We start from the raw sequence: 13,361 nt of genomic DNA, 5'->3' as shown, positions 1-13,361 counted from the left end.
TCGGATTATCGTGAGAGGCAATAAAGTTAATAGTTTTTTCTAACTTATTACAATTTTTATACCAAAAATATTGTCAAATTGTGACGATAAGTTTATATAGCTTTATTGAAAAATACAAACATCAGAATTGAGAACCTCGTCCTTTTTATGAAGTTGGTTAAAAATACATCATCTGAGAAAATTTCAACTGTCTAGCTATCACGGTTTATGAGAATACAGCCTGGTGTTCCATAGACAGCGACTTTTAAGTAATCGGATCCCGTTTTATCTTTTGGCTGCACCGCGTTCTGGTCTCATATCAACATGTTACATGCAAACTCAAACTAAAAAACGATTCTTCAAAATTGGCTTATAGATCAGCACTTTTCGAACGTCAAAACAAAAGGCAGTTCCCAAAAAAACGCCCACCCTTCACCACTTCCTATGTTTTTGATGGAAAGAAGTATCGCCACAAGAGAGCATCTGAAGGACCGTCAATCCTCGTTGATAAGTCATGGCGTACCTCTAGGCGTTCTACCTCTTCAATATAATAAAATCTTTCAAGAGGCAGCAATTAAATAAAAGGTAGCCTTTGACTTTTACAACAAAAAGTATCCTTTGACTTTTCAAGACTTAAAATAAAAAAGAGGAAACTTTTTTGTTTGTTTGTTTGTACCCTGAATACTCCGAAACCACTAAATCGATTTGACAAAGTCTTTCACTTTTGGAAAGCTACATTCTTCCCGAGTGAAATATCTTATTCGGTATTAATTCTTCCTAAAGTTGACTGGAGAGAATGGCTGTGACATTAAGTCCGCCTGTGTGTGTGTAATGTTGCATAAAGTTAAATAAATAAATAGTTCCCACGGGAGGCGGGCGAAATCGCGGGAAAACGGCTAGTATAAATATTTGCAATGTGCAAAAAATTCTTCAGGCAATTATTCCGAATAGTTTGAAGCTGCATTCGTGAAATAAAACTCCGTGTTTGTAAAGCTATGAAGCGAGAGTTCAATGTTATTACATTGTTGGCATTTTTTGTTTTAAAAGCTTTTATTTTATGTACACTCGTTTTTTCTGCCGCGCACTGTAATTTTTTGTTGGAATTATATCATATGGGTTACTCGTATCATGTCGGTTTTCCTGGAATGGCTTATAGAGTTGTATTACTTACTACTTAGCTGGAATTTATAAGGCTATATAGATACAGGCTACATTATAGTAAAAGATGCCACTTTTCTAAGTCTGTATGTACCTACTGTCTAAGTATATCTTGTTTTCCCCGGCCCAGTTGTTGGCCCCGGCAGTCATTTGAACGTCTTTGGCAGTCGTTAGTCGTAGTTAGATTAAGCTAGAATGTCTACCAACTAGTCTTACTAAAGGGTATCGGGTTGCCAGGATTACTGATGATGATGATGATGTCCTCCTAGCCGATTATCGGCTACGGCGACTGTTCTCATGTAAGGAGATTAGCCAACTACGCAGGACATATTATAGTGCACGAGCATTTGCGCAGACACAGGTGCACTCACTATTCCTTAACTCTCATAGCCCGATGGGACGGTAATCCGACACGACCGGAGAGAGATCAGGCGCAGGACCGACATTTACGTGCTCTCCGATGCACGGGTGTATCAATCACCAGCTTCCAGGCTCCGGGCTGCTTTGTGAAAGTCTTCTAAAACCCACAAAGCGATTTCGGCCCGACTCGGGAATCGAACCCGAGACCTCGTGCTTAGCAGCCGCACTAGCGACAGCTAGACCAACGAGGCAGTTGACCAGGATTACTGAGTAGATGAGCTTGGATAGGCAGTAGTTTGACGTTAGATGCTGTTATTCAGCTGCAAACTGGAAGCTAAAGTTAGAAAAAAGCTAGGCTAATAGTGAAAGCGTAGTTAAACCACATTGATTTGTGAGGAAAAAAATACAGGAAGTGGTGGACGTTTTGGGGGCTTTCTTTTGTAAATTCCTGACGTTCAAAAAGTGATTTTATTTACAAGGCACACCAACAACTTATTTACAATTGCTTACGCATATACAATATAACAATTGTTAGTCCCGTGCAAATAAGTCATTTACAGGTGTGCACAACGCTCACAGAGAATAGGGTGGTCGGCTGTAAAAATGGTTTTGAGATTTTGTAACACCTCAAGAACTTTAATTGCCTTTTATCCATTAGGGAAATAGAGAATTTCATTCAACAGTGCAATCGAAAGCTTGCTATTGAAGTGCTCAAACAAAAACGCTTCAAAGTGCAAGTTTCAATTTGAAATGCAATTGTTCTATCGAATGAAAATTGAATCGTTTTACTTGGAGCCGTAAGCCGTTCAATAGTTGGCCTTGAAGAGTGAAAGCCGGTTAAAAAGGTTTTACGTAAATGTTTAAGGGTTGTAGGTAAGAATGTTTTTTAATTGAATGATGTGTCTTTAATATGACGCAAAATGACAAAATTCTGGATATATAATGAATGAATTTTGTGAGAAAGGAAATAATTTGAGTATCTACTTTTATTTCATGCAAGACGAGCGGTTGTACATTTAATAAAGGTATTTATTTTTAACTCATAACCACAGATTATAAAATAGTTACTACGTCATAACCACATTCAGTACCTATCTACTCATTTCTGTAGATCGATGAAGTTTTTCACTATTATTTTCATGACGAAACAAAATTGAATCGAATTTGGAACGCAGTAAAAAAAATAAACTACGTATTTGTTCGAAAATTAAAATCAGTGACGCGTATACGTAAATAAAACAATGTGAATGTACGCGATTAAATCATTCGTACAGTTGCTCAGAGTTATTTCAATTTCCACAAAAACAAAATGCAATATCATGCAATTTTAAATTTCTCTCAACATAAATAATTTATTTAATAAAGCTAAACAAATTAAATTAAATCTGAAACTCCTTCTTAGCTTTTAATCCTCGTTATGCAAAGCGCAGTCGTTGGTAACTAGGTTACCTGATATAGGTAAGCCTTACCCAGTGAGGAAGGAAAGATAGCGGAGATTCCATAAGGAAGGTAGGTCAGGCGCCTTCTTGTAGGTCAAGCGAGGTACGGTAGGCGCGATCAGTTACTAGAACTAACGCGACGTTAGGTTTCCTAGGCCTAAATCAAAGTGATCAGTTACTAGAACCCAAGATACGTTCGGGTTTCTTGTCATATCAAAACCAATCTGTCAAAGATTGGTCTTGAGTACTGGTATTTTGAAAAAAATGGGAGGGATCCTTAGAAGGCGTGTAAGGACGGAGCTAGTAACGTTCATCGTCCCCCCAGTACCGCATTTTGACGCGCTACTTTCTTAGGAGTTTTTGCGTTATGACATCTCCGCTAGTCATTTTGTTCTCCATGGCCTTACCTCTATAAATGTGTGTACGTATATTATGTAGGTATGCACGTTGCAATTTAGTAACACAATGTGTAGGTAGCAACTTGGAAATCAAAGCGGTACCTACTATGTAAGGGATATATTATGTAAATAGTTGCAGCAAGATATATGAAGATTATTTTTATAGGTTGCAACACTGAATAGAAATGTTGCTCTAGATATTTAAAACTTTTATTGTAATCTTAATTTTCAAAATTAGGTACAATATTTTAAATACCTACTGCGCATATAAAGTCTACTTAGTAACTTAAAAATATAAGTCGAACAAAAAACGTTAGGATAGACGGTAAATCAATATTAAAATTATATTATTACTAGACTATAATTAAATAAGTTAGCTAAACACGAATAATGTTTTTATCTTACAAAAATATAAATAAGTATTAATGTTATTACAAAGCATACTACATACAGTTAATTATTATTCAATTAATACTCTCTCTGGCATCCCTTTAACAATATCACAAGCAAACACTTTATATTATAACAGTATTAATATTATGAAGTTATATTAACTTCGTAAGCAGCAAAAACCTGAGTGCATTATAAAAGTGCATAAGCGGATTACCAACCTAGTTTGCACGGGTAAGATTTTTGCTTTATTTTTATTCATATTTAATGCGAAAGTCAGTTTGTAAATACTTTTTCTAGCTCCAATTGAAACTTGAAAAATGTCTTTTTGTTAATCTTTGATAAGTGTTTCTAATAAATTTGCTATCGTTTGAACATATTTGGCAGTCGTTACGGATAGTCAGAAGGCAGTAAGTCTGTCTAACCTAAGGGTATGACAACCGGTCTTACGTGGGGTTTCAGGTTGCGCGGGCAACTGGTTTGAGGAGGTCAGACAGGCAGTCGCTCCATATAAAACACCGGTACTCAGCTGCATACGGTTAGACTGGAAGAAGACCTTAACATACTTGAGAAAAGGCTATGCAGCTGATAAAGAATAACGACAAAACATCGTACATGGATAGTTTAAAAAAATGGTTTAGTCATTGCTTCTCTTGTTGCGAGTGAAACCAAAGCTCACAACTAGTTAATGACGACCTACTTTCATTACTCTACTTAGTATTTTAATAAACTAGCGCCAGGTAAATAAACTGCGACTAGCGGTCGGTTTAATAGTAGATTTCTTTGTGTGATTCCAGTCAGTTTAAAAATGAAAAATGTTACTATTTCTTCCTATCTAGGGTTTTTCTACTTGACAAACTAAAGCTTCTAAGATCCATTTTCACCAACAACATTTAAATGCACTATTTAAGAAAACAGCTGTTTGTAATAAACTAGCCGTTTTCCCGCGGTTTCACCCGCGTCCCATGGGAGCTACTGCCCGCACCGGGATAAAATATAGCCTATGTTATTCGCAGATAATATAGCTTTCTAACGGTGAAAGAATATTTAAAATCGATCCAGTAGTTTTTGAGTTTATCCATTACAACCAAACAAACAAACAAACAAAGTTTTCCTCTTTATAATATTAGTATAGATTAAAATCTCCAGTCGTTTCGACTTAACTTTCCTGACTAAGTATTATTTAAGACTTGTGTTCTTAAAAAAAATATTTATTCCCAAAGCTCGGTCACATAAAATAGTTTCCCAAAAATCCCGCTTCCTAGTAAATAAATTGTCATTTAACAATTTGTTATTTGGTCCTGTAGTACGTATATGGTGGAACCCCATGGGATCCTAACCTTTCATTGCATGATGGGAGGAAATATGCTTCAGTGTGAACAATATTACAAGTTCTTATCTACAGTTCTTTTGGTTGATAAACAAAGCTCCTAAGGTAAATTTTCTTCATCATAATAAATGCACGATTAAGAAAAACAGCCATTTTCTGTAATATATCTCGGACTTGTAGCAACCATTTTATTTGTGACTTACATAATGTTCCTAAACCGATTAATGCCCAAACCACGGTCAGATAAAAAATCGTTTCACGAAAACCGTTTCCTAGTAAATACCTAAGTAGTATTTAAACAAACTATCGGTAAGCTTTCCTTAGATAGTTAACTATGAAAAACAAAATCCTCTGCCCAATATTTGGTCCTTTAGTACGTATATGGTGGAACCCCATGGGATCCTAACCTTTCATTGCATCGTGGGAGGAAATACGCCTCTGCTGGCCCACATAACATCACATATTAATACTTATGTAGGCTCATGTTATCTCCTCAAATAATACCGCAATTTCAACACGTAATAGATAAATATTGGAACAATATTGTCTTACAAATCGTTGTAATATCAAAATGTGAAAGTGGGTTTGGATATTCGGATGGTTTTCCGTGGTTTTCACTAAGTCTCGTTTTATCGCTTTATATTTTTGATGAAATTTGGCTTTCATATAGTTTACTATCTTACCCGTGTTCTGTGGAAACAACTTCGAGCACTCAGATAAATTGTAGCCTGTAGCTGTCCTCGATTAATGGGCGATGATAGATGGCGATATCTAACACTGAAATAATTGTTCAAATCGGACCAGTAAAACCTGAGATTAGCACATTCATACAAACAAACAGAGTTTTTAGCTTTATTATATCTAAGGTTTTGGTTCAGAAAAATATATTGGTTACTTTTTACCAGGAAATAAGTGAAACCGAAGGCACAAGCTAGTTATAACATAAACATTGAGAGTTACATGCAAAGGAGTGTATCTGACATTTATTGTACATTGGACGAAACAACCCTTGCAGGATAACTGGGAGGAAAAAGGGCGTAAGTAAGTGTTTATTCAAGATGTAGATACGACCTTTTTATATGGAAAGGTCTGAGGTCTCCTTGAGGGTTTTCCGCTTCCACTCGATAGAATCCGATAGATGGTTGACACAGTGAAAATGATTGTGGATTTATTTTTGATGATATTTATTAGATGCAAAGATTTATGTAACGATTTAAAATCTGTTATAAACCTGCTACTAGGTTGGAATTTTATCTTAATAATTTAATATTGCTCTAGAGGCAAGGGGTACGATGTTTTCTGAAATCCAGAAAATTCAAAAGTAATACTTTAGGTTTTTATGTACCTCCGTTTACCTCCTATGTTTATATGATGTGGTGATTTTCAGTATCTAGACCACAGTTAATAGTTACTACGTCCTAGACTTCAAATAAACGATTTTGATTTTCGAGAATTATATTGCACTTGGCGCGTCCCAGAGAACTACTTAAATGCAAAGCAACCTACTTCGATCCAGCACACCACCTATTTTAGTGAGAAACTCAGTACAGCCCTTCAAACGTTTGAAAACACACTTAAAGATAACTCCCCCTTAAAAACCTACACAGCAAAATCACATAATCCTTCAATATAAACTCAACAAGGTATAATATCGTATTACATCCCATCCGTCTACCGTGGCTCTGACAATCCGAGCGTTCCGTTACACGCGGGTAAACTATTTATTGAACAAAATATATTACAGTCTATGATGTTAGGAAGAATGTCTATTGAATATTCATCGTGGAGGTTGTAATGCGATCAGTTTGAAGCAGTAATGTTATTACGTTGTAAGGTTTTGTGGAGGGAAAATTGAGGTGTTTTGGTGAGTAGGTACCTAGTTGATTTTTTTCAGCTAAGCAAATTTTCAGCATAAGAATGAAATACGAAAGTTAAGTACCTAAGTATATTTTCTTTTTATCAATGCGTTCTACTTGTCTCCTATAAAAATTGGTCACCGATTAGCAGACGGGTAGCTTTAGTGATAACTTTTCGACTGGAAAAAGCAATCCGAAAGAAAATAAATTAAATACTAATTTTTAATTGCTTTTTAAGGTTCCCAAAGGGTAAAACGGGACCCTATTGTTTTCGCTCAACTATCCGTCCGTCCGTCTGTCACCAGGCTGTATCTCATATGAACCATGATAGAGAGTTGAAATTTTTACAGATGATGTATTTCTGTTGCCGCTATAACAACAAATACTGAAAACTAGAATAAAATAAATATTTTGGGGGGCTCCTATACAACAAACGTGATTTTTTTTGCTCATTTCTGCTCTGGTAGGTACGGAACCCTTCGTTCGCGAGTCCGACTCGCACTTGGCTGGTTTTTTAATATTTTGTTTGTTCAATTTCTTACTATAAACATTTGAATATTTACATAAGTGTGGAAAATAAACAGCCTCTTGTATACTTACCTACTTTTGAATTATCGAATCGACTGTCTTAGATTAATTTAAGAAATCAATCACTCCATAGACAAAATCCTAAACAAACATGACCAAAACCAAATTGTCACATTTGCTTTCACTAACAGAATGTTCAATCAATGTAAGTAAACAAAGGAATCTATAAATACATCAGTTCTACAGGAAGCGGATATGACGTGTACCTGATATCGCGCAAGGACGGAGCCATGAATTCATTATGTTGGTACTATGTATGTTTTACAGCTGTGAAGTTTCTTGTACTAAGTGCATTTTAGAATGTTTAAAAATAGAATATGACACTAAAAAACCTCGGAGTAATCGATGTACATACATAGACAAAAAAAAACATACCGGCCGAATTGAGAACCTCCTCCTTTTTGGAAAGTCGGTTAAAAAAACATTATCTGGCTAGGCTTTTCCCAACTATGTTGAGGTCGGCTTCCAGTCTAATGGGATGCAGCTGAGTACCAGTGTTTTACAAGGAGCGACTGCCTTATGATCTCCTCAACCCAGTTACCCAGGCAACCCCCTTTGGTAAGAGTGTTATCTATAGTTAAATGATGAAACTCACCGTTACAGTTTCTGCTTTATTTTCATGAGCTGTAATATTTCAATTTAGCTAAAAAGCTAGATCTCCATAAATTTATAATATTGGGATACTAACATCAATGTGACAGAGTCAAACCAAAAACAATTGGGCTCAAACAGACCCCTCTAATCCAAGAAATGGCATAACGTAATATCGAAAACAGCTATTTTCATTATTAATGTAACAAACCATAGTTGCGGAAGATATAAAAACAGTTAAATAATAGTGTTGCAAACTTAATTACATTTTAACGAGTTTACTCATAAAACTATTTTGTAGTGGTGTGGTGGAGTGTAGTGGTGGCCTAGTGGGCAAAGAACCAACCTCTCGAGTATGAGGGCTCGGGTTCGATTCCAGGTCAGGCAAGTACCAATACAACTTTTCTAAGTTTGTATGTACTTTCTAAGTATATCTTAGACACCAATGACTGTATTTCGGATGGCACGTTAAACTGTAGGTCCCGGCTGTCATTGAACAACCTTGGCAGTCGTTACGGGTAGTCAGAAGCCAGTCTAACCAAGGGGTATCGGGTTGCCCGGGTAACTAGGTTGAGGAGGTCAGATTGGCAGTCGCTTCTTGTAAAGCACTGGTACTCAGCTGAATCCGGTTAGACTGGAAGCCGACCCCAACATAGTTTGGGAAAAGGCTCGGAGAATGATGACTCATAAAACTATTTAGTAGCAGTTTGGCAGATTTTCAGCGATTTTAGTATAACTAACTACATTTTAGTTCTTGTAAGCTACTAAGTTGCTATTTATTTTTACTACCTACTACTGAAATTCTTAGAACAACTTATTCGATAACGAAGTTTTCCCGTGGTTTTGACTGCGTGACAAAATATATATTATAATGTTACTCGGGGATAGAGTAATTTCCCAACAGTGAAAGATTTTTTTTTATCAGTTCAGTGTTTTCAGCGTAACAAACAAACAAAAAAATGATTTTCTTTACTTATAAAAGGCTTGTCGACGCTTCACGTGACCAGAGGACTGGCTTATTCTTTGGACAAAGAATTAGCATTGCCATTCAACGTGGCAATGCAGCCAGTCTTCTGGGCACGTTTCCGGAGGACAGTGATGCGGAGGAATACTTCGACGTCTAATCGATTTTCTTTTATTATGTTTTTATTTTTTGTACATAGTATTTTATATTCAGTTTTGTATAAAGATAAGTAGTTTAAGTGTGTCTATATATAGTGTGTACATATTTACTTGTAATTAATAAAAAAGGTAACTATATTAGGTACTATAGATAGATGAAGGAGAGGATTAATACGAGAAAAGGGAAGTACATAAGTAGATATTGCCAAATGGCTAAAAATAATCTGTACTTATACTTGTTTACTACGGATTGAACACCCACTATGTAAAGTGTGGGTGGTCAGTATCTCTTGACGTAACTACCCACATTTTTAAAGAAAATTAGGTTAGATGTTGACTTAATTTCAGCTAAGCTTTTTGAGTTATGAAAGGAATATCATAGATTTATTTTCGTGGATTTTAAAATCTGGGTAATATTAGACCTTATTTTTTTATTGGCTTAAGGCCGCGTTTCCAATGACGCGGAGCTGGGCGGAGAGGAGCGGAGAAGAGCGGTGAAAAGTGGTTAGTGTTTCCACTGAAGCGGAGCTGGGCGGAGAGGGGCGGAGAGGAGCGCAGCTGGGCGGAGAGGAGCGATGAAGAGCGGTGAGTGGTCAGTGAGGATAGCAGAGCGGAGTGGAACATACTTTTGGAATCGCGCATTTTTGCACTTAGTTACACTCAATCTCTCGGAAAGACCATACGTCATGTTGTCGCTTGAAAACAAAAAAGCAATCATTCGAAGACAACTGACACACTGCACGCGAGTCATGCACCGCCCCGCTCCGCACCGCTCAGTACCACCCCGCTGTCCTCCGCTCTGCACCCCAATGCTCGCTGTCCTCCGCACTGCACCGCCTCGATGTATGAATATTCGCTCAGCTCTGCTCCACCCCGCTCGTACTGTTTGGAGCGGAGATTTCAAGCATAGTCATTGGTCAATTTGTGCACCGCTAAGCTCCTCTCCGCCCAGCTCCGCGTCAGTGGAAACGCGGCCTAAAAATCTTCAGAGTGTGGTTCATAAAACTCAAAAATCTGTTTTTTTTTTCAGTAAAAAATTGCAAACTTATACCTATTCCTATATTGAAATTCAATATCCTTTATGGCTCATCAAAATATTATAGCAAGTATTGGTTCATAGAAATGTTTCGATATTCTAGTTACCTACCTAATCCTCATGTATCATGTTCGTGGAAACTGCAGGGAAATTCGACGCCAATTGTAATGGTTGCCCAGTTTTCCTTACTTAGTAAGTAATATTATAATGTATATGAGGAGGTCTGTCTATCCAGATTTCACATCAAAACATGAATTTTAAAAATAGGTAATTTTATACCAAAATTAGAGTTTCGGTCGGTCTTAAACAGAGTACTTAACATTATCTACGTATTCGTAAATCAGAAATGGTACTTATTTCGTTTTTTGTCGAAGGTAATCCAAGTTTTATTGGGATTGGTGTTGTAGATCTTTTACCGACTTCCTAAAAAGGAAAGGGTTTTTAACATGTCTGTATATTTTGTAGGTAGGGTGTACCAAAGTGTAGTTCTCGCCAAAACTTATTGTCGATTTGGAAAATTGATGAAAAATCATTTTTCAAAAATGCATCGTGTGTTTCATAGGTGCACCTTTGCTTATAATGTTAGCGAAAATAAAGAGACTTTCAAGACCGCATAAAAACAAAGTTGGTACCTAAGTATCGTAAGTACGAACTAATATCTAATTTATAGCCATTGAAGAAGAAACTTCGTTCATTGCGGCGTGCCGTGAAGTTCCTACGAACAACTTACTCAATTAAAACTAGGTATATAGGTAAGTATTATAGGTCCCTATATTTATTACCGAGCTATATGTTTGTGGTTTGATAATTGATACCTAAGTATGTCTTATTTACCTACGGTGATCTGGCCGATGAGTGACGATTTGGTCATGGTTTGGTAATCGATTTAGTTTTGATGCAACTCATTCTTAGTTTACTTCTTTTAAAAATCGTAATCTGCCTAGCCTTTCCCCAACTACGGTCTAACCGTATGCACAAGCTGGGTACCAGTGTTTTACTAGGAGCGTTGTAGTAGGCTAGTTACTAGGGCAAAACATATGGATTCTGACTACCCGTAACACCTGCGAAAGCTTATTTAGCATGCCTTCCGAAATAAGGAGAAATTCGTCATGACATAAAAAACCCATGCACTGATTACCACGGATTATTTTACTCTTATGATTACTATAGGTAGGCCGCATTCACAGAATCCGATCATAGCCACCGCCTTATTATCTCTTCATTCATTAATTATACTAGCATAGCTCTTAATCATAATCTAAATACAAGGTAAAAAGTTGTCTGAAGTCACATAAAGTAGGTATTCTTTTTCTAATTCTAAACCCTGCTATATGGGTACCGAGATAATACGGTAACACATTACAAAAGAATAAACATAAACAATGTTTGCTGTAATTGTACACCTTATCATTTTGGCCTTGTACCTCTACTTATTATCAGGTTCAAAAGCTTTTGTCCAGAAAGCATTGTCTATAGAATTTCTTTTTGTATATTACAGATCAAAGCAACGGCGAAGTATTTACCTAAAATGTTTTTATTTTCCTCTTACTAAGTACCTATCTATTGAAAAGAACCTTGATTTTATGTTAACAAGATTATTTTTGTGTCACTAACTTGCTAACAAGCCAAAAATTATGTAGTCAATTTAAACTTATCAAACGTTCCCAACTTTTAATCAAGGAAAAATAAAATTTTATCGCAGAACATTTTTAGCGTCAAGGCAAAACAAGTATACAGCCTATTTTTAACAAGCAAAAGTAAATGACAAGATATTATATTCATAGCGCGTGTCCCAACAGTAATTAACATCAAAGGACGCCAAAAGTCCAAAATATAAACAAAACATTCCCAAAAGATAAGATAAGAAACAAAAGTTTTATTAGCTCACTTGGCTCTCAAAGACAGCTGTCGATCATTCGGACACACATACTTGTTTGCTTTACTTTGAAAATTCATTGCACTATTTAAAAATAATAATTTAAAAAAATGTTTAAAAATATCCGGGAGCGCGGGAAAGTGGCGCCGCGCGTTCTCGCCTGTTGATTGCGTTCAACTGTTGCTTCGCGCGTGGCGAGCCATAATAATCGATATTTTAACAACGCTCTTGAAAAGTAACAATATGTTGTGAGCAGCGACATCCTTTTATCAGTATGATAAACATGTCCATGTATGTAAGGTTGTATGAGCATATTTCTGCGGTATTGTGTAGCTTTGGCCTAATCATTTTTCTGATAAGACAAAAGTTGGCGGGATGGTTGAAAAAAAAATTGGCAACGAACATATGCTAGTTTGTTATTATAACGTAGTTCGATACTGAAATATTTATTTATAACAGAAGTATAGGAAGGAAATCCTTTAGTAACTTGGTGTACCATTTTTTTATATTGTAGCTTTTCTATAAAACGCGATATCAAAATTTGAAAATATGGAAAGGATATGACGTCAACGTAAACACAGTCCACAGATGTAATAGAATTTGAATAAAAACTTCTATATAATCTGTGGTCTTATTTATTAATTGTTTAAACTATTCAGTATAAATTATATTACAATAAAATTCATAATTTTTTTTTAGTCCGTTAATTGTGCTTTATTTGCATATGAATGAAAGCGTTATAAATATTTGTTATGTTTGCGTATACATGTATCCGAACGTAGACAGAGACGGGTATAGCATTGCATCTCTTTCTTTCTGAAGACACTAGTGATGGGCGTGTGGTATAATAACGTAGCAGAAGTAACGGTTACAGTAAGTAACGGTAACGGTGTGAGAATATTTACTAAAATATTCTTTTACACAACGTGTTTTATAATTCATGTTTAAGTTTCATTTCAAACGTGAATAAAAATATTTTTATTATTATTTTTTTTAACTCTATACATTATTTAAAAAATAGACGAAATATTATTTTTATTTATTTATTTTTTTTATTTACAAATTTTGTACACACACATAATAGAGAAAACAAATTTTAGTAGATCAGTGTTAAAATACCATTGGTGGTGAAAGACAAATAACTTTAGCTAACCTGATGCTTTTTGATAGTGATTTTCCAGAGCTAGTACTAAAGGAGTAACTGGTAACATCAGTAACGGTTATCAGTGACCAACAGA

General features: G+C 35.9%; 1 protein-coding gene across 1 annotated transcript in view; it reads right to left on the bottom strand.

Moving 5' to 3' along the window:
• LOC124639563 (rabphilin-3A) overlaps window positions 1–12,382 on the bottom strand; it is a 70,771-nt gene extending 58,389 nt beyond the window's left edge. Inside the window, exon 1 of the mRNA XM_047176993.1 lies at window positions 12,136–12,382. Within this exon, the coding sequence (XP_047032949.1) occupies window positions 12,136–12,203 (68 nt within the window). The 5' untranslated portion in view covers window positions 12,204–12,382. The remainder of the gene's footprint in view (window positions 1–12,135) is intronic.
• Between the last annotated feature and the right edge of the window lie 979 nt (window positions 12,383–13,361).

The sequence above is a fragment of the Helicoverpa zea genome, chromosome 19 (assembly GCF_022581195.2).
Source record: "Helicoverpa zea isolate HzStark_Cry1AcR chromosome 19, ilHelZeax1.1, whole genome shotgun sequence".
Taxonomy (NCBI): Eukaryota; Metazoa; Arthropoda; class Insecta; order Lepidoptera; family Noctuidae; genus Helicoverpa; species Helicoverpa zea.
The sequence above is the reverse complement of the archived record's forward strand: the minus strand, read 5'-3'. Positions and strand labels throughout refer to the sequence as shown.